This window comes from Periophthalmus magnuspinnatus, chromosome 17, assembly GCF_009829125.3.
Source record: "Periophthalmus magnuspinnatus isolate fPerMag1 chromosome 17, fPerMag1.2.pri, whole genome shotgun sequence".
Lineage (NCBI taxonomy): Eukaryota > Metazoa > Chordata > Actinopteri > Gobiiformes > Gobiidae > Periophthalmus > Periophthalmus magnuspinnatus.
Window position 1 is genome coordinate 24548674 of NC_047142.1, and position 25435 is coordinate 24574108.

General features: G+C 39.8%; 5 protein-coding genes across 6 annotated transcripts; 3 read left to right on the forward strand and 2 right to left on the reverse strand.

The window, feature by feature from the left end:
• The first annotated feature begins 71 nt into the window (after positions 1-71).
• On the forward strand, positions 72-4458 carry LOC117384791 (acyl-CoA-binding domain-containing protein 5A-like). The gene is made up of 12 exons (XM_033981943.2): positions 72-890; positions 1201-1324; positions 1443-1515; positions 1667-1817; positions 1889-1918; positions 2025-2225; positions 3198-3416; positions 3488-3579; positions 3684-3828; positions 3906-4108; positions 4176-4223; positions 4296-4458. The coding sequence occupies exons 1-12, from the start codon at positions 800-802 to the stop codon at positions 4410-4412; spliced, it is 1494 nt and encodes a 497-aa protein (XP_033837834.2). The 5' UTR covers positions 72-799; the 3' UTR covers positions 4413-4458.
• A 675-nt stretch (positions 4459-5133) lies between these two features.
• LOC117385177 (ATP-dependent zinc metalloprotease YME1L1-like) lies at positions 5134-11544 on the forward strand. Of its 2 annotated transcripts, none has more exons than XM_033982447.2 (18): positions 5134-5340; positions 5699-5833; positions 5910-6093; positions 6169-6249; positions 6321-6430; positions 6520-6670; positions 6790-6873; positions 7001-7174; positions 7257-7409; positions 7486-7618; positions 7703-7765; positions 7852-7964; positions 8051-8206; positions 8313-8464; positions 8540-8666; positions 8738-8811; positions 8899-8985; positions 9062-11544. In XM_033982447.2, exons 1-18 carry the CDS (start codon positions 5308-5310, stop codon positions 9203-9205), a joined length of 2154 nt encoding a protein of 717 aa, XP_033838338.1. In that variant the 5' UTR covers positions 5134-5307; the 3' UTR covers positions 9206-11544. The 2 variants fall into 2 exon arrangements, with proteins under 2 accessions (XP_033838338.1, XP_055084779.1); XM_055228804.1 differs by having other exon boundaries at positions 5156-5340; positions 7022-7174.
• On the reverse strand, positions 11337-14871 carry LOC117384792 (patched domain-containing protein 3). Its single transcript, XM_033981944.2, has 4 exons — positions 13947-14871; positions 13757-13878; positions 13544-13689; positions 11337-12859 (listed from the first exon to the last, which is right to left on the reverse strand). The coding sequence occupies exons 1-4, from the start codon at positions 14658-14660 to the stop codon at positions 11337-11339; spliced, it is 2505 nt and encodes an 834-aa protein (XP_033837835.1). The 5' UTR covers positions 14661-14871.
• A 342-nt stretch (positions 14872-15213) lies between these two features.
• Positions 15214-18391, forward strand: LOC117385289 (ras-related protein Rab-18-B). The gene is made up of 7 exons (XM_033982586.2): positions 15214-15398; positions 15739-15794; positions 15898-15959; positions 16129-16201; positions 16302-16420; positions 16513-16579; positions 17214-18391. The coding sequence occupies exons 1-7, from the start codon at positions 15331-15333 to the stop codon at positions 17384-17386; spliced, it is 618 nt and encodes a 205-aa protein (XP_033838477.1). The 5' UTR covers positions 15214-15330; the 3' UTR covers positions 17387-18391.
• Positions 18392-19045: 654 nt separating this feature from the next.
• LOC117384794 (homeobox protein Mohawk-like) lies at positions 19046-24924 on the reverse strand. Its single transcript, XM_055228805.1, has 6 exons — positions 24173-24924; positions 23935-24094; positions 23391-23547; positions 23000-23317; positions 19618-19651; positions 19046-19538 (listed from the first exon to the last, which is right to left on the reverse strand). Exons 1-6 carry the CDS (start codon positions 24349-24351, stop codon positions 19289-19291), a joined length of 1098 nt encoding a protein of 365 aa, XP_055084780.1. The 5' UTR covers positions 24352-24924; the 3' UTR covers positions 19046-19288.
• Between the last annotated feature and the right edge of the window lie 511 nt (positions 24925-25435).

Here is a 25435-nt window from a genome sequence, read left to right on the forward strand (position 1 = left end):
TCACAACAGCCCGTGACAAATCTACGCCAACAAGGCTCCACGCTCATTGGCTCCTCACAGCAGCGAACCAATCACGTCCAGACTTCATTATGTTACAGTAAAATGTGATATCGGACAATACATATGCATCAAAGTACAGTCACAAGCCATGGACATTTATTTTTAAAGACAAATTATAATATAACTAAAACATATCATTCATTGTGATTAACTCATTGAGGTACCAACCGAAGACTATAATTTAATATTTTTTTTAGATTTAGATAAGATAGATTACACATACTTTTATTTAATGTACAAATTGAAATCCTAGATAAAGCTTATTTGGGTTTACTCTAAAATGACTGAGCAGTACAAGACTACATTTCCCATACGCCACCTCGGTTTAAATCCCTGCTCCAGCGCGGTTGTGGGATTTGAAGGAGAGCTGCTGTACGGAGCTGTGGGCGTTTGCTGGGCCTTTGCCGCGATGTGAGCCGACAAAAAACTACATCTCCCAAAACCAGAACAGTCCACCGCTCGAGTCTGGGCTCATCCCTTTGCTCATCCTTTATCACAGACCAGATTGGCTTTAGGTATACTGCAGAGAGACATAATTAGCTTACATTATTTCTATAAGGACAGATGTAACATAAACTCATGGAAGTGTTCTATAGCAACTATTTTTTTTCACGGGAAAGGCGACAATGTACCAGCAAACCTCTGTGATCAGAAAAACTCCCCTTCAGTGAATGAAATTATTTTTCATTCAGCATTGATGCCTAATTTAAATTCTTATTTATTGTCATCCTTTCTGATCATGAGCATGACACCAGAAGAGGAGGATGGATACAGTCTGGAGGAAAAATTTGACGCTGCAGTAAAAGTGATCTGGACTTTGCCAGAGGATGGTAAGTCACTCCAGGTTTAGACCTGCTCAGATTTGTTAGTGAGTAAACAGACTGTGATTGACCTACATCCAGCTTTGAAGAGACTCTTGGTTGAACCTGCAATGATACAGCTGCTCTAATGATGAAGCCGGAGCTAGTGTACTGTCTGTGAATTGGATGTGGTGTATGGTAGGCTACTTCCTAAACATGAATGGTCTATAATATTGGTGATTTAGTTCTGATTTGATTTACAGGAAACTTGGTTCTGTAAAAAATGTTTGGATGCTAATCCTTCATATATCACATAGTTGTACCTCCTCTTGGTTTTCAGGCCCTTTTCAACCATCAGATGACATGATGTTGATGTTCTACAGTTACTACAAACAGGCAACATTAGGGCCTTGTAACATCCCTCGACCAACTGGCTTCTGGGACACAAGGGGGAAAGCTAAATGGTATTTTTTGGTTTAGTTTTATATTGAATTTGTTTTTGTTTTTATAATTAATTTATGCCTTAATAACATCATGATGTGCTTATGAGAACTGCCTGTGCTGAACCACTTGTGTTTCCAGGGACGCATGGAGTGCTTTGGGAAATATGACAAGGGAAGAAGCAATGATGAAGTATGTTGAAGACATCCAACTGGTAGGCCATTCACAAAAAATGAAAGCTCAATGCATGCAGAATAATAATATAGCTTAACAATGTGTTTATGGATGCAATAGTCTATTATGACAAACAGTCATACAGTGCTGCTTATTTAACAAAGCTTTCATTTTGTGTTGTTTACTTCTAGATCTTGGAAACCATTCCAATTTCCAGTGAAGTGACTGAATTGGTACAAAAGCTTGGCAACTTCTTTACAGAGGTAGAAAGCAATAATGAAGATGCTGAAGAAAATGAAGTAGACAAAAGACCTTTTACAAGACCATTTGCAAAACATACAGGTACAATAACATCAAACTATAGGCAAAACAACGTTCCCAATAGTTTATTATTACTGTCCTTTTGTTACTAGATGAGCAAGCCATGAAACCCACCATTCAAGGCAAGTATTCAATTGTTTTTGTCTAGAAAAGCTAATAATAAAAGTATATAGACAGGCCCACAGGATTAACTACTACTGTATGAATACTATTTACATCACTCTTCAGGCTTTGGAGATTTTTGGGATGATATACAAAATCTCCCAGAAACTGAAAAAGATGACATTGTTGTTGACCAAAGTGTGGATAGTGAGGATTCTAAGAGCTTAAGACTCAATTGTGAATGCAAAAACTGTGAAGACGAGGAAAATGACGGCAAGTGCATTTCTCATGGTGAATACATGGAGGAAGAAGAGATGGAGAAAAAAGGTACAAGCTAGCTAGTGGTGTTATCATTCATTTATTATTGAGTTTATTTATTTATTAGTTTATTTGAATAGGGACAATGCACATTAATCGACATTTCTGTAAATGCGCCAGTATTAGCTATACAGCTAGTTTCCAACTGCAGTCCCTATGGCAAGATGTAAAATGCCACCACACATAAAATACAAGATTATAAAAGGTTAGTTTGGTAATTAGTAAAATGTTTTAAAAGTTAGTACAGGTAAGTAGGCAATTAGTAAAACACTGTGATACAGACAGACAAAATCTACAGACAACACAGAACAGATGAGGCTGGCAGGCAGCACATGGCAGCACAATTTCACATTTGATGATCACAGGCTTGATTCAGAAGTAACCATTTTTTCACCATGATTTTAAAAGTCCTGAGTGACTCCACGCTTCTGATGTGAGGCGGGACAGTGTTCCAAAACTGGACCACTCGAACTGAGAAAGCAGATTGGCTAAATGAGCTTTTTCTCAGAGGCACAACTAGATTGTTTGAGGCAGCAGCTCTGGTGTTTCTACCACTCTGTGTAAAAAATTTAGAGAGTGGAGGAGGAGCAAGGCCATGAAGAATTTTGAAGACCAAGTTAGCATCCTGAAATTTTACTAGATTGTCCCAATTTAAAAGTTTATGTTTGCTCAAGACTTTACAATGGTGATGGCGAAAAGGTTTCATATCCAGGACTTTGAGTTTACAATGTGTACAGTTGTAAGGATTGTAAGGAATACCGGAATTACTTTATTTACTGTATATTGAATGTTAACAACAACACATAAATTCACACACATGTTCATACAGAAATACACCCACTTCTGAAAGTCCACCATGTGTTTACAAATACCATATAATCTTGAAATTAGTACATACTGTGTTTTCCTTTAAAATGTGTTGTGCTTTGGCAAGTATCATATCTCAGGTCCACCCCTGATCTATATATTTATATGTTTAAGGCTGCAATCCAGACCAAATTCTTTTAATGGTTGAGAACAAGAGGTGGAGATCGAGCATTCAGGGGTCTAACTGCAGCAGCATGGAGCCAAGTGTGTCCTCTTTCACCAATGGGACACACAGTTCTCTCAACAGTGAGGTAGAAGAAGAAGAGCTAGCATGTTCATTAGAGCCAGCTATCCAATACAATCCCTATATACACTTCAGTGAACAGCTGATTGGTAAAATATAATGAATTATAATTACATGTAAACCTTTGCAGTAGTTTGCTAATAATCCATACTTTATACAGATTGCAATGTGCCTGCTGGGATCAATGTTAGATCTACAGATTCAGACAATGAAGAATTCTGTGATTCGATGGAACATCTTGCAATTGATCAGGTACAAGCTAATTATGCTACTATAAAACTTTGAGTTATTAAGATGCCTGTATTTAGTGTTGCGTATTTTTTATATTAAAAGGTCTGTCCACCCCATACTTGCAGGTACATGAATCGAGACTCTTCTCTAAAAGGCAAAATGACCCAAGGTTAAATGGTTTTCCAGCTCTGTACAGTGAAAATCAACATGGTCTGATAGATAGGACAAGTATGTCTGACTTCAAAAGCGCCATGTCAAAAACAGGTACAGGTAAGAAGAAGCATTTTAAAATTGGATAGATTCTTTAGTAATTGGATCATTCTTTTGAAAAAAATTACATTTTACAGAGATTTTTGGACCAACATGCGGCTCCCGGTCAGGTCAAAATGTCAATGTGGCATGTTGTTGTGTGTCACAGAGCACACAGTCTCTGTGTAATTCAAGGGAAAACATGAATGAACAAATAGCCTCAGCTCTGCTAAGACTCCAGCATGACATGGATAATGTGCTGCACAAGCTGCAGACTCTAGAGGTCCTCCAAACATCACAGGTAAAATACACTTTGAGATCTGTTTTGTTTTCAGCAATGGTTTTATTTTGTTTATTTAACACTTTAGCCACAATCACCTTCACTAGACCAACACCCCCTGGCTGCTGCCCTCCAGGTATTTAATCGATATAGAAGTATTTTGGTCGTGCATAATGTAAATACCTTTTCTTTTCTACAAATTTTACAGTTCATCAAACCATCTTGGTGGCCTTCACAGTCCTCTCCTTTCACTGTGTTTTTCACTGTAATCTGGCCTGTGTTTGCGCATTGGCTTGTCCTTTTGTACTTACAGAGAAGGAGGTGAGGTCAACACCGATTTGATTGTTTCAAGATGGCTCTCCCCTAATAATAACTTGTGTATATTTCTCTTCAGGAGAATTACGTGACGTGACCTTCTGCTTGCACCATGAGGAATACATGTTAAAACAAACAACTTAGATTAGGTTATGAATCCAAGATGAAGTTCCAAAGAAAAGAAACAGAAATCTGGCACGTCGAAGTCAGACATGCAGTATTGTAGCATCTGTCAGTTGAAAAAAAAAAAAAAAACTCCAGTTTTTTGGGACTGGCTACGCAGTAGCAGTTAAGAACTCAGGACAGAAAATAATAATGAAGAATAATAATAAAGAAGGAACCTATATAAATGGTAAAAATGTGTAGGCATGGCCTATTTATAGCTTAGTTTAAAGATGTAGCTTAGTTTAAAATATTCTAGTTAATAAATCTATGGTTTGTCAACTGTATTAAAACTTACATACTATTGTGGGTGTCTTCACTACTGTATTTACATATGTACAAATAACATTTAATGGTACATTTGTCAGATGGAATAAACAATTTTGAGACCCCACTCTACTGACCAGGGTGGACTATTGTATTTTTATTTAGTGAGCTACAAATTATTGGTGTTTTAAATTATTGATTTCAAATTCAGATATGATATGGGTAAAATTTGTGAATGAAGTCTACAAAAGGAATAATGGAGCGTAAAGCGGAACTAAATGCGTTATTTGCAACATGCGGACACATTTCACTGCGAGGCCTGTAGTTACGTCAATGTTATTTCCGGTTTGTTTCAGCTGTTGCAGTAATTTCAATGCAAGTTCACATAGCGTGTTATATCAGCAATATAAGGATGATATAAACCAAATCAAGATCTTTAAACGACAAGTAAGACCGTATTATTGCAGCGACCCGTTATGTTTTCCTTGTCAATGTCCGTTCAACCACAGGTAGGAATCTAAACGAAGGCCCCCCTTTCAACGCTTTTAGTTTTGGTTTCATCTATTCCAAGTTCAACCGTTGTACGTTTTACATCTTAACAGTAGAAATTATATCTGCTCCTACCTTAGTTGATATTGATTTATGAAGTTGATGGAGACATGGCTCAGACGAGTTTGTTTAATGTTTGGCGTTTACTGCGTCACTCACATTTGTGTTGACTGATGACATTTAGTTAATGCGAAGCTGTTTGGCCCTTTTGTATACTTTTGCATGCCCCTTATCTTAGAAATGTCTATTTTTACATTTCTATCGTGTTTCCTTTCTTTTAACAGTGCATTTCATTATATCCACTTCTGTATTTTTCAGGTGACTGTACCCCTCAGCCACTTGATAAATGTTCTCCAGTCACTGAAGGGCTCAGTGGGCACCCGCACATTTGCTACAAGTAGAACAACAAAAAACAAAGAGTATGCTACAGATGCAGACCAGCCCCATAAAGAGGTATTTGCCTAATAAAATCACATAATGTCCCTGTTTTGTATTTCAGCCATCTATTGATACTTATTTGGATTTATAGCCACTATGGAACCTGCGTGACTTGGGCTTGTCAGATCTTGGGAAGCAGCAATTGGATGAACTGGTGAATGGTGTTTTTCTGCACATCAAACCCCAAGAAATGTCTCTGTCCTTAGGTCACATGGGTCAAAGTGCATGGAGGACCTCTCATCTCTCAACCCACTCTTTTTACCACAATAAGCATGGTAAGCTTGGGGGGGTTCAAAATATCTATTCTGTTTTTAACTTTACTTCAGTATGTGTGTCTTCTCTCTTACCAGGCTTTCCACATGTTCCTGTATCAATGCCATTTTTTGCCAAGCATTCCTCTCTTTTTCAGTCAGAACTACAGAACTGGCCAGGTAAAAAAAAAAAAAATTGATTTAATATATCAGATGCAGTATGGCTGAGTAATGTGTGTTTCTTATTCAAGTATGGGTCCAGAGCAGAGGCTTTAAGACCTTAAGGAACAAAACCAGACGTCTGCAGTCAGGTTTCGATCGACCAATTGAGCCAGAGGGATTTACCCCTTCTTTTATGAAGGTCAGTGCTTCCTTTCGCAAAATATTGAAGCAAATCAACTAATGAAAAAATAGTCAAAAATAATATTTTATGATTATGTTGTCATGCAGAGCTTCTTAACCCGGGAAAAAGTGGCAGATGTGGAGAGTCTGGACAGTCTACTAAAGAACAAGAACATCCCGGATGGGCAGCAGGAATCATTCAAAAGGGGGTTTGCCGAAGGTTTCCTCAAAGCACAAGCTCTGACACAGCGCACCCAAGGTTGGCTGCAGTAGTTTTTCCGATTATACTGTATGCACTTAATTATACATAGCTAGTTGAATAATGTTTTCATTAGCCCATCAGTCACTCATGTTGTTTTTTTGTATGCCAATGTATAGATTCTTTAAGGAGGACTCGTCTCATCTTGTTGGTGCTGCTTCTTGTTGGGATTTATGGCATCTCAAAGACACCTTTTTTATCGGGTAAAGGCTCCTTTCCTTTTATATCTTTGTGTGTGTTTTATGAAATGCAAATTAAGAGGCCTGTAATATTACAAGCGATGACATCATGCAGTGTGATTTCGAACTGTAATCTAACCATTCTTGACAGTACGGTTCCGAACCACATCAGGACTGGACTCTGCTGTGGACCCGGTGCAGATGAAAAATGTGACCTTTGAACATGTGAAAGGAGTCGAGGAAGCTAAAAATGAACTTCAGGAAGTGGTGGAGTTCCTGAAAAACCCACAGAAGTTCACAGCTCTGGGAGGAAAGCTGCCTAAAGGTGGGCTTCACTGACAATTCACTCAATAGTGGCATAAAAACAATTATATTTTAAGCTTACATGTGCCCTTGCTTGCCTTCAGGCGTGCTGCTTGTGGGACCCCCAGGGACAGGAAAGACTCTCTTGGCCAGAGCAGTAGCTGGAGAGGCAGAGGTGCCCTTCTATTATGCCTCTGGATCAGAGTTTGATGAAATGTTTGTTGGTGTGGGAGCCAGTCGCATCAGGAATCTTTTCAGTGCGTATTTTAAATTGTTTAATAATATGATCATTAGAGTTAATAAAACACTTTAAAACACACATTTATTGTTTAGGGGAGGCCAAAGCCAATGCACCTTGTGTGATATTTATTGACGAGCTGGACAGTGTTGGAGGGAAAAGGATTGAATCTCCTATGCACCCATATTCCAGACAGACAATCAACCAACTACTTGCTGAAATGGATGGGTAATACCCTAATTTAGATAAATTTAGGAAACATACAATGTGATCAGCTGTTGCTAATGTCACATATTGTTTGTGTGACTGAAGGTTCAAAACAAATGAAGGTGTGATTATAATTGGGGCTACAAACTTTCCTGAGGCTTTGGATAAGTAAGCGTTATTTCATTATTCTTTTACTTTTACTTTACTTTGAATTGTTAAATTACCATTCTAACAACATTTGTCATCTATTTTAGTGCACTGATCAGACCAGGACGCTTTGATATGCAAGTGACTGTCCCCAAACCAGATGTCAAAGGTCGCACAGAAATACTCAACTGGTATCTCAAAAAGATTAAAGTGGATCCAGGTAATGGAACAAACCCAAACATATATTTTGCTATTATTTACCTAAGTGCTACAGGACACAGGCCATATTGTTTGTTGTTTTCACAGCCATTGAGGCCAGTATTATTGCCCGAGGCACAGTGGGCTTCTCAGGCGCTGACCTGGAAAATTTGGTGAACCAGGCAGCCCTGAAGGCAGCAGTTGATGAGAAAGATATGGTTACAATGAAAGAGCTAGAGTTTGCTAAAGACAAAATTCTCATGGGTAAGCTACAAAGTGGGACAAAAGACAATGTAATCATTGTCTTGTCTTTGCTATGTTTTACTGTACAAGTTACAATAACACTGATGTGTATACTTGCACATTTTAGGCCCTGAAAGGAGGAGCGCAGAAATTGACAAGAAAAACAAAGAAATAACTGCATATCATGAGTCAGGCCATGCAATTGTAGCATATTACACCAAAGATGCTATGCCAATCAATAAGGCTACCATCATGCCAAGAGGACCCAGCCTGGGACATGTAAGAAATCCCAATTTCAGAATTTACTATGACCCTTTACATCAAAATGTATTGTGAGTTAATATGTTTTTTTAGGTGTCCATGCTCCCTGAGAATGACCGCTGGAGTGAGACCCGCTCCCAGCTGTTGGCCCAGATGGATGTGAGCATGGGCGGACGTGTAGCGGAGGAGATGCAGTTTGGACCAGAAAACATCACAACAGGTTAGAAAGACTATGAAGAGCAATGCAACAGGTGTGTTAGTTGGTCTTGTAAAAATGTGTCTTCATTTCAGGAGCATCTAGTGACTTTGATGCTGCCACCAGGATTGCAAGGATGATGGTGACCAGATATGGAATGTGTGACAAGGTTAGCAAATAGAAATATAAGCTTTGACATACAAGTGCATACGTTGGTTTGACATGAATTCACACAGACTTTATGCCTCTATTTCAGTTAGGCGTGATGACCTATAGGGACATGACAGAGCAGAGCCCAGAGACACAAGCTGCTGTGGAGCAAGAAGTCAGGCAGCTTCTGAAGGTCTGTGTTTTGTATTTACAAATGAGAGAAAGACATGCATGGTGATAAAATTTTATAATGTTTTTGCTATCTTTAGGAATCTTATGAACGTGCAAAAGCTCTTTTAAAGTTCCGCGTTAAAGAGCACAAAAGCCTGGCGGATGCCCTGCTCATGTACGAGACACTGGACGCCAAAGAAATTAAGATGGTTCTGGAGGGCAAGGCTCTTGATGGCAGATAAGACCAGACAGCACTGATTGGACAACAGAAGACAATATCAGACAAAACCATCTCACGTCAGTCATCAAAATATTTAATGCTTTCATTGAAAATGAAAGAATATTTTTCTGTCTTTCTCAGGTCACTTGGAAAGTGTTAGAAAATAGTGAATGTACATTTACTCAAATATTAAGTTCGGGTCTGTGATATTCAGTTGTGACATGTAGGTGCTTATTGACATCAGGACAGGTCTCCGTTTGGATGTCAAAAACATCTTACATTATCACTTCAAATTTCAAATCTTGCTGTATTGAACTTCTACTAAATCGTATTAAGTTTCCACAAAAGGGATAAATTGCTGTCTGCAACAGATTTGGGAAATGCTTATGGATATGCACTTATGCACTCTAATGTCAATAGTGTATTTTAAAGTTGTGTGTACACAACCTCGGATTCAGGAGGAGCAGTGTGGTTTTCGTCCTGGTCGTGGAACACTGGACCAGCTCTATACTCTCCATCGGGTCCTCGAGGGCTCATGGGAGTATGCCCAACCAGTCCACATGTGTTTTGTGGATCTGGAGAAGGCATTCGACCGTGTCCCTCGTGGTGTCCTTTGGGGGGTGCTCTGGGAGTATGGGGTCCGGGGCTCTTTGCTAAGGGCTGTCCGGTCCCTGTATGACCGGAGCAGGAGCTGTGTTCGCATTGCCGGCAGTAAGTCAGACCTGTTCCCGGTGCATGTTGGACTCCGCCAGGGCTGCCCTTTGTCACCGGTTCTGTTCATTATATTTATGGACAGAATTTCTAGGCGCAGCCAGGGGCCGGAGGGGGCCTGGTTTGGGAACCACAGGATTTCATCTCTGCTGTTTGCAGATGATGTTGTCCTGATGGCTTCTTCGAGCCAGGACCTGCAGCAGGCACTGGGGCGGTTTGCAGCCGAGTGTGAAGCGGCTGGGATGAGAATCAGCTCCTCCAAATCTGAGGCCATGGTTCTCGACCGGAAAAAGGTGGTTTGCTCTCTCCGGGTGGGTGGTGAGTCTCTGCCCCAAGTGGAGGAGTTCAAGTATCTCGGGGTCTTGTTCACGAGTGAGGGAAGGATGGAGCGGGAGATTGACGGGCAGATCGGTGCAGCGTCTGTAGTGATGCGGTCGCTGTATCGGTCCGTTGTGGTAAAGAAGGAGCTGAGCCGGAAGGCGAAGCTCTCGATTTACCAGTCAATCTACGTTCCTACCCTCACCTATGGTCATGAGCTCTGGGTAATGACCGAAAGGACAAGATCGCGGATACAAGCGGCTGAAATGGGCTTCCTCCGCAGAGTGGCCGGGCGCACCCTTAGGGATAGGGTGAGGAGCTCGGTCACACGGGAGGAGCTTGGAGTAGAGCCGCTGCTCCTACACGTTGAGAGGAACCAGCTGAGGTGGCTCGGGCATCTGCTCAGGATGCCTCCTGGACGCCTCCCTAGGGAGGTGTTCTGGGCATGTCCCACCGGGAGGAGGCCCCGGGGAAGACCCAGGACACGCTGGAGGGACTATGTCTCTCGGCTGGCCTGGGAACGCCTTGGGGTCCCACCGGAGGAGCTGGAGGACGTGTCCGGGGTGAGGGAAGTCTGGGAGTCCCTGCTTAGACTGCTGCCCCCGCGACCCGGCCCCGGATAAAGCGGAAGAAGATGGATGGATGGATGGATGGATGGATATTTCAAACTGCTGCTCAGACTCAAAATTCTTCAGAATTCAGTTATGTGAATTTAATTCTCACATCTAGAACCCTATATTTTTATTGTTTGTGACAATATCAAGAATTTTATTGATTGTCACCTGACAATATGTGATAGATTTTAGGAGAAATGATTGTTGGTGAACTGGAGCTGTGTACTTCCTTCATGATGTGGCTATGGCTTTGTCATTTTATGCTATTTTAACTGGGTCAAGTATGAATAAATTTGACTGAAATGTAAAAGGTAAGTGCATTGATGGTTCATATATAAGGCAGGCTCTCTTCAAGGATTCAGGAAGTAGGTTATGAGTTATTAGAGAAATAAAATACAAATGAGTTATCTGTTTATTTACTAGTAGAGAGATAACAGTAGTAAGAATTGTATTATTATACATTTTCTATTTTACTAAGAAAAAAATACACATATCAACTTTGTATTTTGCCTATCTAAAATTTAAGCCAAATGTCCCCACAAGAGACAGAAACACAGGTAAGAACACCAAACCATGCACTAGACCAAATGAAATGACAAGAAACACAATTTTAAAGAATGTCCTAAATATATAACTCCCAGACATGGACAGCACGACCACTCCTAAGATGGTGGACAGTGCTCCCTGTAATATTGGAAAACCTAATTGGGCCAAGGAGTCAATGGCTCTCTTATTGGCGTCTGACTTGGGGCTGGAGACAAAGGCATAAGTAATGTGTGCTGAAAAGTCCACAGAAAATCCAATGCACATGACTAGGTTAATGAGAGATATTGAGTCTAGATTTACACCCCACAGCGACATAAAACCAGCCACACCAACTACTACAGAGCAAATGGCAAAAGCTACAGAAATGCAGCAAATCAGGTTGGGGATCATGATGAGGGCAATACCCAGCATCACTACTACTGCTATCATTATGGTTTGAATTGCAGTGTCTGTTACCACTGTGAACTGGTCATAATAGATGAACACAGGGTGGTAGACTAGTAGGTCAATAGGACATGCATCTGTTGTCATCCTTAGTCCAACCATTGCATCTTTTACTGCTGTTCTATCTAGAGTTTGTATGAAGAATCTAGATGCTTGAATTTCATAGTTTTCTGTCAAGTTTATGTCTTGTTTAAACATAGGGTATAGGTCCAAGAATTGACTTAAGCTGTTTTTAAAGGACTCATGGGTGGTTAGGTTCAGACTAGTTTCATTTGTGTATTGTTGAAACACAAGGAACCATGCCTGAGTACTATTGACATAAGGTAGGTTTTCAAATGCCAAAATACAAGTGTGGAGTTTTTCATATTCCTCTTCATCCCAGTATGGAAAAGGCTGTTTCACTGCTACCATGACATTAAAGCTATATTCTGAAAAGTACTGTTTTTGGCTTTGGTAGAAATCTATAATGTAAGAGTCATCTAATGCGAGATTCCTTATGTCTAGTCCTTCTTTAATGGTTAGACATCCAAACAGACTTACAGCTAAATAGGCAGCATAGATGACCAAAACAAATGCTTTTATCAACTTGTGGGTCAAAAATGGTCCATAAAATCTCTCAAAAAAATAACTCATTGGCTCTCCTGCTTCCTTTTCAGTCATGCGATTATAACGACCTCCAATGCAGCAAACACTAAATACTTTTGAATGGCTTGAAGGCAGATCTTCGGGTACTTTCATACAGGTAAACCAGTGCCTATTGCCTGCTTCCCTCTGGCCATTCAAAGCCATGCAAGCCCCTAAAAATGTGATGCTGTACAGGTAGCAGAATACGACAGAGACCCCAGCGTACAGGCAGAAGGACTTGACTGAGCCAAACGGAGAGGTGTAGCCGAGAAAGAGAGCCAAAGCGTCTGTGATGGAGGTGATGGTGATGGAGACAGCTGCTTCACTGTAGGTTTGGGATAACCGTGAAGGGACACTGTCTAAAACACGCGTCCTCTGCCAGCACGAGATCATGATGAACATATCGTCAAGGCCAATACCTGCAAGAAGAACAGGGACATGTAAGAGAAGGAATTTAGGATTTAGAAGAGGAGGAGGCAAATCTGTGTAGTTTCTATTTAAATAATCAACAACCTCGTACAGAATTGTGAGAATGAATTTTCACTTTTATTATTTTACTTCAGTGACAAATTCACCTCTGTGGCAAAAATCACAATGTTACCTTAAACAGGCTAGGAGTTAGTAGTAATAGTTGTGCCACTAGTAGTAATAATGTAATAGTTGTAATGTAACTGAGGTTATCATACACAATAGTAGTACTGTTACTATTTTTAACTTTTACTTAAAAGGTGCACTATAAGTTTTCTGGTGGATAGCTTGCCTTCTGATTGTCTATTGAGGTGATATCGCTTTGCCTTGAGTGTTTCACAGCGTCGCATTAAGCTTATCAATCTTCTATTTATGCAACTATAGGTGTATTTGCTAAAAAATACCCTGAGAAACATTTTTTCTTTATGTGGGCAGTCTCGGCTCTCCACAGATCTGGCCATATTGTGAAACATCCCAGGAAAAGCAATAACATCTATTTGGAAACAAGCAGGTGGTGGACCCTGTACCAGAAAAGTCACGTTTAAGAAGGGCCTAGATACTAAAGTTGTGTACATGTAGGTAATGCAAAATATGAAACAAAACCAAATGTCCAGCCATAAAATGTCCAACCATACCTAACAACATGAAAGGACAGGATGCAGCCGTCATCACAAAAGGTTGTTCTAGCAACAGCAGCTCCCCAAACCCACTCAGGATGGCCAGACCAGTGGAGAGTACCCCACAGAGGGCCACCCATACCTTTGTTCTGACATTGTCTGATCTGCAATAAGATTAAATGAGACACTGGTAGGATTACAGTGGGATTACAAACTACTGTTAATACGTACCTCCAACAAGATCCAACTGAAAAGATGATTGCAGTGGTGTAAGTTATAGAGAAGAGAAAGATGACTGAACCTGGGGATTTCTCAAATTCCTTTTGCATTGACATGGAAGTGGAATAAGATACCTAAAATGGAATGAGACTTTATTACATTATATGCAAAACAAAAAAGGTTTGGATGAAAAAAAGCTTACCTGAAGAGAGGTTGACTGATTCGAGAGCAAAGTTAAGAAGCTTTCCAACCAAATATCAGCTGTTGCTTTGTCAGTTTCTAAGTAGTAAAACAGGTGTATTGCTTCAGCACTTTGAACTATCGAGCTATTGATGTTTAATTCTACATTTCCCAGATTTGTAAACAAAGGTAGACTTCCATAATCAGAGTCATACCATGGAAAAGTCAAATTAATTGAGTTAATGTTATAGGCATCATAGTTGATAAGATCTAGGATAGTGTTTGAACTGCAACGTCCATTCACAAGAGCACAAACATCAGAATAGTCAAATGTGCCATTGGCCAATTGCACCTTCATTCTTTTAATTTGAAAGTCCAACTCAATTATTTCCTGTAGTGATTCAACTGACAAAATATTAGTATCAGTTGCAGCAATAAGGGTAGCATAGGTCCCATCTGTGGTCATTCTTATACTTGAAAACTCAGTGCCGTTTCTTGGAAAAGTTTCTTGGATGTATTTTCTCTCCATCTTGGCAGGTCCATCTAAAGGTGTAAACTGCTCTTCGATACTGTTGGATGTCTGGGCTATGAGAAAGTAAAACCCACTTCCAAGACCAGTGGAGAAAAGGAGTGGAGTGAACAAGAACCACCAAGGATGACTGCCAACGAAGTAACCCAAAGATTTAAAAGCTGCTCTGAGGTGTTTCTCAATGCAATCTGTGTGAAAGCTGCCCATTGCAGAATCAAGATTAAAGCTGGTCACTCAAGAGTCATGTACTGGCTACTGACATCCTGTTACCTGTGTTTATAAGGGTTCCCTCCTGAGCTCAAATTTGCATAATTACAGACTCTGACTTAACAGATAGGAGCTGGTTCTGTCAAAATAGTTTTAAGAATAGTTATGGGCCACTAGTTCCACCTGAATCCAACAGTGTCCTCCTCTTTACGCTTCGCCCCCAAGTGCTTTCTATGGTTGAAGTAACACACACAAAGGTGACTAGTGCTACTATGTATTGTTCTGTATGCCGACTTTAATTTTCTAGTATAAGTACACCATATAAATTCACATATAGTAAAACATATAGTCTAAAATTAACTTAAACTATGCTGAATTCAGTTATATTTTATGTCCAAATGGTTACTATTATTATTTTAAATTAACGTTACTCTTAGCGAAGATTTTGGCTAATCTATCGGTTAAGTACAGTCATTGTACTTTGCCCACCTCTGTATTTTGGGGAAAGTTTAATAAAACACACAAAACATGACGTACTTATTTGTGACGTCACACATTGTGCGGAAGTTGCGCGAGCTGTGTGAGGCCGCTAGCTGCTACTGCTCTAAAAACAACTAAAACATTTCCATAGACATCCGCAAGTAAACATCAGACAAATTATCACAGGGATATGGATGAAGACGTGCTGACGACTCTCAAACTATTGATAATCGGTGAAAGTGGAGTCGGTAAATCCAGGTTTGTGGATTTTGTAGTAGCAGACCCCGTAGCTAGCCTGTTGTACTGTTAACATTCTGTTTTGTTATGTAAGTTAATTACAGCTTAGGTGCTGAGACTTGCAGGTCCATTTTGTTCTTCTCTTTAACGAACCCATATTTTATCAGTGCTATTGCAGGCAAGGCAAGGCTAGCGTAACTAAACGTATAGCACCATAGGGCTGTACGTGTGAAAACTTCATATGCTATTGCTTTTGAGAAGTCTTATTGGTTTGTCAATTTGATCATATTTCAACTGTACTTTAGTCCTCACACATCGCTTCTATTCACACGGTATCTAAATATGTTTGTGTATTTTATAGTCTTCTTCTGAGGTTCACAGATGACACTTTTGACCCCGAACAGTCTGCCACAATAGGTTTGTAGTGTCCACTGTACACAACAACACACCACTACCACAGCATCACCACCACAGTAAAGCCCAAACGCACCTGAGCAGATCCTTCTCCTTTCACTCACAGGTGTGGACTTTAAAGTAAAGACTATTGCTATAGATGGAAACAGAGCAAAACTCGCTATATGGGTAAGAATACACAATAGATCAATACGTACTTGTATTTTTGTTAAAAAATATAATGTAGAACACTGTTTGTCCAGACGGGGGCGACATTCTTCATTAAAATAGCACCACTGTTAAGTGTTCCTGATGTCATAAGTGATGTCATGAGTGAAATGTGTCTTGTTTTGACCAGGACACAGCGGGACAGGAGAGATTTCGAACCCTGACACCCAGTTACTACCGTGGAGCACAGGGTGTCATTTTAGGTATACATTGTTATTTATTTAAAATGGTCAATTTACTTATTATCTACAATGTCTACAGATTTCTTTCTTTATTTATTGAATATTATTATAATTTTTACAGTGTATGATGTCACCAAGCGGGACACTTTTACAAAACTTGACAATTGGTTGAATGAGCTAGAGACCTACACGACACGGAATGACATTGTGAAAATGCTTGTTGGGAACAAAATTGACAGAGTGAGTTTGCATAATTAATGTTTGAATTCTGTATGTTGTGCACTGTAGATTTAAAAATAGAATGCTAAGTGTTAATTTGACAACTTTTGCAGGAAGATCATGAAGTTGACAGAAATGAAGGTTTGAAATTTGCAAGAAAACACTCCATGCTGTTTATTGGTTAGTATGACTTTTGATGTGAAATATCCAGAAGGAAGTTGTGGTCCTGTAAACTAAACATGGTAGACTTGAACATCAGAATACTAATTTCATAGTTGGTGATGATGAAGACATTGCGTCACAAACCACTACATGTAGTTAAGTTCTGTAGAGTAGTGCATACCAATTGAGCAGGCTAAGCCTCTGCTGAAAGATGCAGCCTCCCCAGAAGAAGTACATTATGATTAAAATCTGGGATTTCATTTATTGAGTCCACGTCTACATATGTTTCTGATTTCTTCTCCACTTGCTCCTCTCTTGAAATTAGGTTAGTATTTTGTAAAGTTTCCATCTTAAATGGCAAATTTTAGGCATTTAAAAAAGGGCTGGGTAGAAGATGTCATGAAGTTTATCCACTGCAAGGATGTCTTTATCCGCCTGTCTTAAAGTAATTAAGTTATCTTGTATTGCACTTGTATGTCATATTTGTCCACGCAAAGTTATTTTAAAACATCCTTCATCACTGTAGAGAAAGGTTCTGTTTTAAATTTGTAACCCTGTGTGCCTCATTGTTTTCACTTTTGTAACATTTTGGACAAGTCTCTATATTTTTACTTATCTCATAAATCTTGGTGTCCCTCCTCTCTTTGTTCAGAGGCCAGTGCAAAAACCAAAGACGGAGTCCAGTGTGCCTTTGAGGAGCTGGTGGAGAAGATCCTGCAGACTCCAGGCCTGTGGGAGAGTGACCATCAGGGTCAGAAGGTGACTCTGGGGGCGCAGGAACAGAATCGGGGTGGGGCATGTGGAGGCTACTGCTCCATACCATGAACAGGACCTCAGTGTATCCATCTGACCCAATGGCTACAGACCACAGACAGACACTACTGTTAAGATTTAACTTCTGTTGGCAGAGTGGACTTTGCTGTTTGCACACATCTCTTAAGCCACCATCAGTTCACTACTTTCTTTAAAAAAAACATGAATGAAAGCATCGTGAAAAGTAGAACCCTTTTTGAAAGAAAGGAGATATAGTATTTGACCTAACGAACCCTGAATGTGCATCTGGATTGAATTAATCATTTTGGTAAGCGAGATCCAGCTGTACATGATCAAATCAGGTTAATGGAGTAGTGCCTATAACTTGAACCAGTTTGTTGGTTACAGCACATGCGTAGCTTGTCAAATTGTATTGTCGATGATCAGTCATAATCAGAACAGATGTCTCTTAAATCCAGTGCTTCCAGGCGCAAGTTCTGGTTTTGCTTTATTTTAAAATCCGCCACTCTATGTAACTAAGTATAACCAGTACACTTTGTTCACTTAATGTATAAAGCTTCTTTATTAGGGCTGATGGTAAAACAGACCATGTGGATTTCATGTGAAGGATCACTGTGAATATCCCCAAAGAAGTTAACTGATTCAAATATTTTCTTTTATTTAATCTTTAAAATTATTATTACTTATACAGGAGTTTTTTTAGGTTGAGCATTTGATAAGTTACAATGGTGGCGGTGTTTACAGTTCAGTATGTAGATTTTGAAGATAATACATTTCCTGTTAGTTCCTCTACCAGTGTACTCAAACATAATGGTCTGAGGACATTCCTTAGCATTTCTATATCTTTAATATGCAATTGTTTTATGTGTTGCTCTCGTTCTCTTTCTGATGCCCTTATCACTAACCTTGGCCATTTTATCCTTGTTTTTTGATGTGCATCTGTCTGCGTCATTTTAAGCAATAGTTAAAAATGAAATCTGCCTTAATGTAAACTGACTTCAATTCCTATTTTGTGTTTTGTTGCAATCTGAAATAAAGGACAACCTCAATCTGTCACTAACTGTTGTTTAATTGCTATTTGAGACGTGCTGTTAACTTTCCGTGTTGTCCCGCAGTACATCTAATCAAAAACAGGTTTACAATGGAAACCTTGGGTGAGTTGCTTTCCATAAAAAGTAACTAATGTTGACTTTGCTGCACACGCGAAACTGAAATATAGTTTGAAGAAAATGTCAGAAAGCCGACTCAAAGGCGAGTGGAAAGATCTAGTTAATCATGTTTTGCAGAATAGCGCCTGAAGCGAGGCTGTGATTACAAGCTTATGTTTGGTGTCAGGGTGTCCCCACATGGAACAAGACGCTCCCCACAAATCTCCAATGAGTGGAACAGCAGTCAACGCACTCCTAACGCTTATAATGCGCTCAGTTTTACCCACTTTTGACAGGTCGACAGCCAGACAGTTTCAGACATCTTGAGGACAATTGAATCACATGTGGACAAATTGTAGCTGTGCAAATACCACACTCATGCCCAGACTACGATCATTGAATAAGACATTTGAAAAGATTTGACAATAATTTAGGGACAATCACTACATGAAATATACCACTAACTACATTACAGTAAAACACCACTCGTGTCGTTCCAAGCAATGATTTAAGAAATGGTACAGGCCAAAAGATTTCACATTGGGTTTATTCAAATAGCTGCTGTCAGATTCAAAACATTGGACGACAATCCAGTCTCATGAAAGTTAATATAACTTAGAAGAACAGAAGGCAATGGTAAGTCAATGACATCAAAATGAAAAGTTACACAATATACATTAGTGTTTGGTGCTTTTTCAGATGTCAGAGTTAATCATACGTGAAACATAACATAGAGTTTTACAGACATAACAGGGCACTGGCTACTTTAGCATCTGGTATCCCCATATGGAATAATGTGCTAATGCTACACACAGTTTGCCAGAGCCACCCTGACAGTCTGGACTTCGGCGATGTGAGAGGACTTCTGGATGATGCGGCTGGTGAGGGCCGGGCGAGACGGGTGGGGTTTGGCACACGGTCTGTCCAAAGGAGGGCTCCTGCAGACAGTAAGGGGCTCTCCAGACACTCCACTGCTCTGTCCCTGGGCCAGGCTGGTGAGTGCCACTGCAGCGTGCAGCTCTCTCCAGCCAGGGTCGCCTCCATGCTGCAGCTCACTGAGGAGAGAACATTCACTATTATAGAATGACTGTGTTTGTACAGATCTGTCTGATATTAATGTGAATTCTAACTGACCTGCCAGACTTAGTTGAGGTGTAGTCGACTGGGTCTGTAATAAAATGAAAAGGCAAAAGGTAAGGTTTGCACTAACATTATCTATAAATCTATAAATAAAATAAAGATGAGACACTGCAGTACAAATGAGTGTAGTCCAACTGCATTTTTTAGCTACTATTGGTATAATTTTGTGTTTATAGCAAAAGAACAGACATTAACTGGCCTGTATGTTGTGGCATTACTCAAAACACTCTACCTTCTCATGTTCTTTTTTTTTTTATTTCTCTTTGTCCACAACATCTGTTAAACAATCATCAGCTGCAGAGTCATTCTTCCCAAAATAAGGCAGTAATGCCATACTGCTCGGCAGTGGTCTGCTAAAGTATGTATTATGTGCACAACACGTTTCCATTTCAGTTTGGGAATATTGCTGTTTCGAAGATATCAGAGATTTTGGCCGAAGCTCAGAGCAATAGACAGGGAAATTAGAGGCCCGCTGTGCAACACAGTCCTTTGGTGCTAACAGCCCGAAACATCCCCGTCTCTGGTTCCCTGAGCCATGCTCCAGCCAAAAGCAACTACTCACTGATAGTAAATCATTCGGATATTTTATACTCTTTGCTACTGAGTATTCACTTCAGCTTCACATTGTTTGCCAAAAACTGTTCTCAGCTCTGTATTTTATTCTATTGAAACATGTGTGCTACGTCAAGGGCCTAAGATTTACAGATGGGATGAACTGATGGACTCCAGTCCCTTATATGTGCCACAGGCCAGAATAAATGAAGGGATAGTTGTTTTAGGAAGGGCATCCTATATAAACCTACTCATGCAAATGACTCACTGAAGTGTCCCTTGAGTCGCCTATGGGGAGTCTTTATGTATTTATTAAGGACTGGAGCTTTCCATTTCTGCTCTTTCACTGATTCATAGAGCCAACATTACGAGTGGATTTATACCTTGGGTGTTCTTCCGCTACGCATCATGTTTTTCCCACAATACTCGGCTCCAGTCAAACAGGTGTACCATTGTAATGTTCTCTGGAAAACAACTGTGCTAAGAAAATATCAATACTTTATATCCTCGTGCGCAGTCTCCACTCAGCACCACTCATTTGTTCTAAATGGGATGAAAATGCAGTACTGGTCCAGGTATGTTTGTAGTGGTTATGTTAAGTTTAAATGTGTGCAATAAAACACAAATGGAGTCACTTTTATAGCTCTCTAAACTTTCTCATGGAAACAAAGCACCTGATTTAAGAACCAAAACTAACAGTAAAAGCCACGCTAACAGTCAGCAAATAACATAGCATTTTATTAGGACATAAACGGACATATTTGGTGAATGTGGGACAGTGTGTTGTGGGTTATGAGCCCATCACTGCAGTTTAGAGGTGCTTTTAGGCCTCTCTGGGGAGGTGTACAGAGGTGTTAATGAGCTGAGTGCACATCATGGACCTGGCACTGACACTTTCCACTTTACCTCCACAAATATGACCCACAGAGACATGTTAGGTGTTTGGACAAACATTTAACAAGGCTACACTGTTTGACTAAAAATCACCAAATGTATATGATTACTATTTTCAATTTGTGAAATATTTTTACACATTAAAATTAATTCATTTAAAATAATAAAAAAAATACAATTTGTGTATTGAGAGTAACCTTTACCAGGGCAGAGAGCAAGGCATTTTTGTTCTAAAAATAGGAATATAACCCAAACATTCATTCCTGCTCTGGAGCAATGTGAATCTATGGACCTACGGTACTTGGATTTAACAAGTCCCTGGTTTGACAAAATACCATACCAAATATTAAGGACTTTCTCTGTCTATAAGTTATCTCAAAAGTAATATTAGGAAGTGTATGGGATTTAATAGCCTAAAGGGATTTAATATCTAATGTTTGGCAGCTCAAGTGAGAAAGGCAGCGTTTAGAAGGCCCTTATCTGTATTATAGTGCAGCAAAAGATTATGTTTTCTACCATACATCTTTTCACACTGTGTAAATATAGATTGAGTTTGAATTTGTACATTTTTGAAGAGGAATTTATGCAAATGTTGAGAAAAAAATATAATGATAAATCATTTGTATTGATTGTAGATAATTCTTGCAAATGAAACCACTGCAGTTCATCTAGAAAAGGAAACAATAGTAACTGAAAAATATCCTATTAACATTTAATCAATATTTGAATGTGAAAGCATCACATCTATTAAAAGTCTTTAACTGACCATCCCTTTAAATATGTTTGGCACGGGTGTGCTCTTGTCACCCTGGGATGTATAAAGTCTCAGACATGCTGTAATTGTCCTTGAGACTGGACTGGACATTTCCACGTCCATGGCAAAGCGGCTGCAGCGGAACAAACGGCACATTCAAATATATGGAAATGATATTTGTGGTGTGCAGTAACTGGGGCCTTTCAATTTATAAAGCCAGGGATTTTGTCGTCTGCCTGAGTCTTTATTAGATATGTTTGCAAAAGATTTGGCTCTTGGATAGACCTGGATTTGGAGCTTGTCAAAGTACGCGGGTCTCTCAAGGTCTGATAGGGCACGCAAATGTCGACACTTTTCGCAGTAACTTTCAAACTGAGTTGGGTTTAGCTGCTTGCTTACAGGGGAATGCCAGGGATTTATTGATGTCTAGGTTCTCTGAGGACTTGCATGGAAGTTTTGGTTCACTCAGTTCTAGTTTTACCGTACGCAATGGTGTAGTAAATATTAAAGTAAGGAAAAGAGCATAGTTAAACTGTCATCTTAACACATATTCAGCATAAATCCAGAATTAATGTGTAAGTAAGTGACTAGTGCTGGCGCAAATTCTCTCATTGCATCAACCTATGACATACGACAGCTATATAAACTGAAGACAGACTAATTGACTGAAGTTACTTTTACTGTAACAATTAGTTCATCTGTTCATTTGCTTGTTCCTAATATTTAAGCCTGTAACTATGCCTTAGATGAGGTATACCCAGGACATCACTGACGCTGACTATCAAATACTTTTACATTTGGTCAAGAGAAGTGATATAAACAAACAAGTCTAACCAACACTTGCATTTGTTTGTGGGACAAGTCTGAAGTGCAAAAGAGAACCCCTTATTACAGGGTTTCAGATTACACCGCAACATTCCATAGGATGTAATATTTAATAGAGATGGGGCAGCTAAAATGAATATTGTTAAAATGGAGAAATGTGTTGTAATATAGCGAGTTCTAGGGTCTAGACACTGATAGACATTATCAGGTCCAAAATATGTGAATTTGCCTTTGGGATATTTCACAGGAAAGTACAATGTAATCAATAGGACATCACCACAAAATCTGAAAGCCACCAATTCCTGCTGTGCATTTTATGTTCACTCGTAAGCTTGTTGAATGATCTCTCACCCATGTGGTAGACATAATTGGCCTCTGTGCTATACGATGATGCTGGCGACACCACATCCCGCTCACAGTCGTTGGAGCTGAATGACTCAGAGTGGCTCCTCCTCTTCCTGCCTGCTCCAGCCGCTCGCTCTGCCACCATCATGTGTCGCAGCGTGTCATTCAGGTAGCGGTTCAGTAAACTGCTCTTGTATTTGGAGGGGCCCGACACCCCATCATCCCCGCTGGACAGGACTCTGCTCTGGGACTGCAGGGGGCTCTGATGGGAGGATGTCCTGCCAAACTCTGAAGGCCGAATCTGGGCTTGTAGTGGGCATTCGTCTGTGGAAATGAGATGGGTGAGACACAGGAAGCCAGCAGTAGAAAAAGATCCAGGTGTGTTTAAAGCGCTCACCTGTGTCTGTGTCTGTGTCATCACTGCACACACTCAGTCTCTCAGCATTGCCCTGGATGTACTGGTTGTACAGTTTGATCCTCAGGGCCCAGCTCAGGTCGGGCTGCCTCACTGTGTTCTTCAGCCTCCGTCGGGCATTGGCGAACCAGTTTGAAACCTGTGAACATTTGAAGTTGTGAATAAAAATAAGCACCTGAAAATCCAATCTCTTTGAAAGAAACAAGATCACATTTGAGACAATCATTTTGCCACTCTAAGGGAACATAATCATTACAGTTGACAAGCTCACAGTGAACAGTAGTAGTTCCCCAACAGTGATTTTATCCCTTTTACAAAACAAAAGGCTACTCTTACATGGATGGATCAGGCATTTTAAAATTGCTTACATTTATTAATTAATAGTTACTATACATTTTTATATTTTATTTTATTTTGTCAAACCCACAAATCTGTCTGGTCAAGTCATCAAAAGCAAGCAAGTTTTCAAACAAAACAAAAGTTTTAAAATATGTAGCTATTGCAGTGTTTGGAAATCCACTCTCACCTGCACTAGTGTCATGTGTGATCCCAAAGCCAGCAGAACCTTCTCAGTTTTGGTGGGATAAGGGTTGTCCCGATGTTTATAGAGCCAGTGCTTGAGTGGCCGCGCCATGTCTTGTAACACCTGCCGCTTATGGCGAACTTTGACCCCACCAAGACGAGACCTAGAGAGACAGAATGACACAATTCATTCTAAATTACAAACTTAATCTGAAAATGTACATATTCAAACATATACCTACCCATATTTTCTATATTTTGGTGATCCATTTTGAGTGGTCTCTTGGCATCTCTCACTTAAACTACTTGGAGATGCATCGTCTCTGTTCAGTCTACTCGCTTCTCCTCTTCTGTCTCCAAATTCTAGCACAGTGGATTTTATGTCAAGTTTGTCCATCCTTTCCAACGTCAACAGGTGCATGCTAAAACGTTCTCAAATCAGAAAAAAATATGTTTCCATACTTGTCAAAAAAGACAAAAAAGAGAAAAACATTGTATCTTGGGCAAAAAGATGATACTCCCAGCTTCAGTTAGTTGTGTTTGAAAAGGTCCAAAGATGTTGTGAGTCTAGAGTGAGGAGAGCCCACCTAAACTTCTGCACTGCTGCCGATTGGCCCTCCCACCATCCAATCACATGCTAGCTTTTGGAGCAGCAGTAGCACCCCGCAATATGAAAACTATAACACATGTATATCAGCAAATGCGGTCAGAGGATTTACAAGTAACATTTGGCCTGATGTGACTGCTGCCAACGCTAAGCAATTCACCACACTCACATTTTTTCAACATGAGGTCGGCAGATTTTGTGGATGTTGAGGTTTGAACCAAAAATCGTGTCAGCAAATAATAATACATGTTTTAGTGGGGACTTTGGAAATGGATGGTGTAATTACAGAGTGCCTAATAATCGGGAAAACCGCAGAATGGTGCCCAGTGCTAGACAGAAGAGAATCCTCCAGGGCTCGGGCTGATCTCCATACAAATTGGTGGATAACAGAAACGGTATGAAGATGGAATAAATTCACAGATGTTTGGAAGTCTTTTAAATCTGGAAAATATTATAACATTTTTACACTGACACAAAAATCAAAATATTAAGACAGACAGAAATGGGACCAAATTTCAGTTAACTATGATCATAATCTTTGTCATTGTGAAATAAATCCAAATTGCAATGTAAGAACATTTGTCAGAAAAATTAGGATAGGAGCAAATATACAGGTCAGATTAAAGCTAGAACTGTCATTTCTTCTCTGCATTCTGTAGCCTATGCATGAAGTATTATTTTTGAATGAACACACTTGGGAAATAACAGACCTGGGATTAAAATGTGAATAAACCTGGAACTAAATTTGAACTGAGTCCATATTTGAACAGAACCAAACCGTGTCTACATCAGGACTAAACTGGGCTCAAACAAGGATCAAACCAAGCGTGAACCCACCCTGAAATTGAACAGAAGTTTTTCTTTTTCCAGTCACATAAACAGAAAGTTGATACAGTTT

Bases quoted from the DNA above. Each gene is read 5' to 3' on its own strand.
- LOC117384791 (XM_033981943.2), top strand. From the start codon at position 800: ATGAGCATGACACCAGAAGAGGAGGATGGATACAGTCTGGAGGAAAAA. The intron at 2,226-3,197 runs GTACAAGCTAGC...TATATGTTTAAG, and splicing joins AGAAGAGATGGAGAAAAAAG to GCTGCAATCCAGACCAAATT. The intron at 3,417-3,487 runs GTAAAATATAAT...TACTTTATACAG, and splicing joins CTTCAGTGAACAGCTGATTG to ATTGCAATGTGCCTGCTGGG.
- LOC117385177 (XM_033982447.2), top strand. From the start codon at position 5,308: ATGTTTTCCTTGTCAATGTCCGTTCAACCACAG. The intron at 7,175-7,256 runs GTGGGCTTCACT...GCTTGCCTTCAG, and splicing joins GGGAGGAAAGCTGCCTAAAG to GCGTGCTGCTTGTGGGACCC. The intron at 7,619-7,702 runs GTAATACCCTAA...GTGTGACTGAAG, and splicing joins CTACTTGCTGAAATGGATGG to GTTCAAAACAAATGAAGGTG.
- LOC117384792 (XM_033981944.2), bottom strand. From the start codon at position 14,660: ATGGGCAGCTTTCACACAGATTGCATTGAGAAACACCTCAGAGCAGCT. The intron at 13,690-13,756 runs GTACGTATTAAC...ATCTTATTGCAG, and splicing joins TCAGTTGGATCTTGTTGGAG to ATCAGACAATGTCAGAACAA. The intron at 12,860-13,543 runs GTATGGTTGGAC...TTCTTCTTGCAG, and splicing joins CTGTCCTTTCATGTTGTTAG to GTATTGGCCTTGACGATATG.
- LOC117385289 (XM_033982586.2), top strand. From the start codon at position 15,331: ATGGATGAAGACGTGCTGACGACTCTCAAACTATTGATAATCGGTGAA. The intron at 15,399-15,738 runs GTTTGTGGATTT...TGTATTTTATAG, and splicing joins AGTGGAGTCGGTAAATCCAG to TCTTCTTCTGAGGTTCACAG. The intron at 16,421-16,512 runs GTGAGTTTGCAT...CAACTTTTGCAG, and splicing joins TTGGGAACAAAATTGACAGA to GAAGATCATGAAGTTGACAG.
- LOC117384794 (XM_055228805.1), bottom strand. From the start codon at position 24,351: ATGCACCTGTTGACGTTGGAAAGGATGGACAAACTTGACATAAAATCC. The intron at 23,548-23,934 runs GTGAGAGTGGAT...AAATGTTCACAG, and splicing joins CACACATGACACTAGTGCAG to GTTTCAAACTGGTTCGCCAA. The intron at 23,318-23,390 runs GTGAGCGCTTTA...TCATTTCCACAG, and splicing joins TGACACAGACACAGACACAG to ACGAATGCCCACTACAAGCC.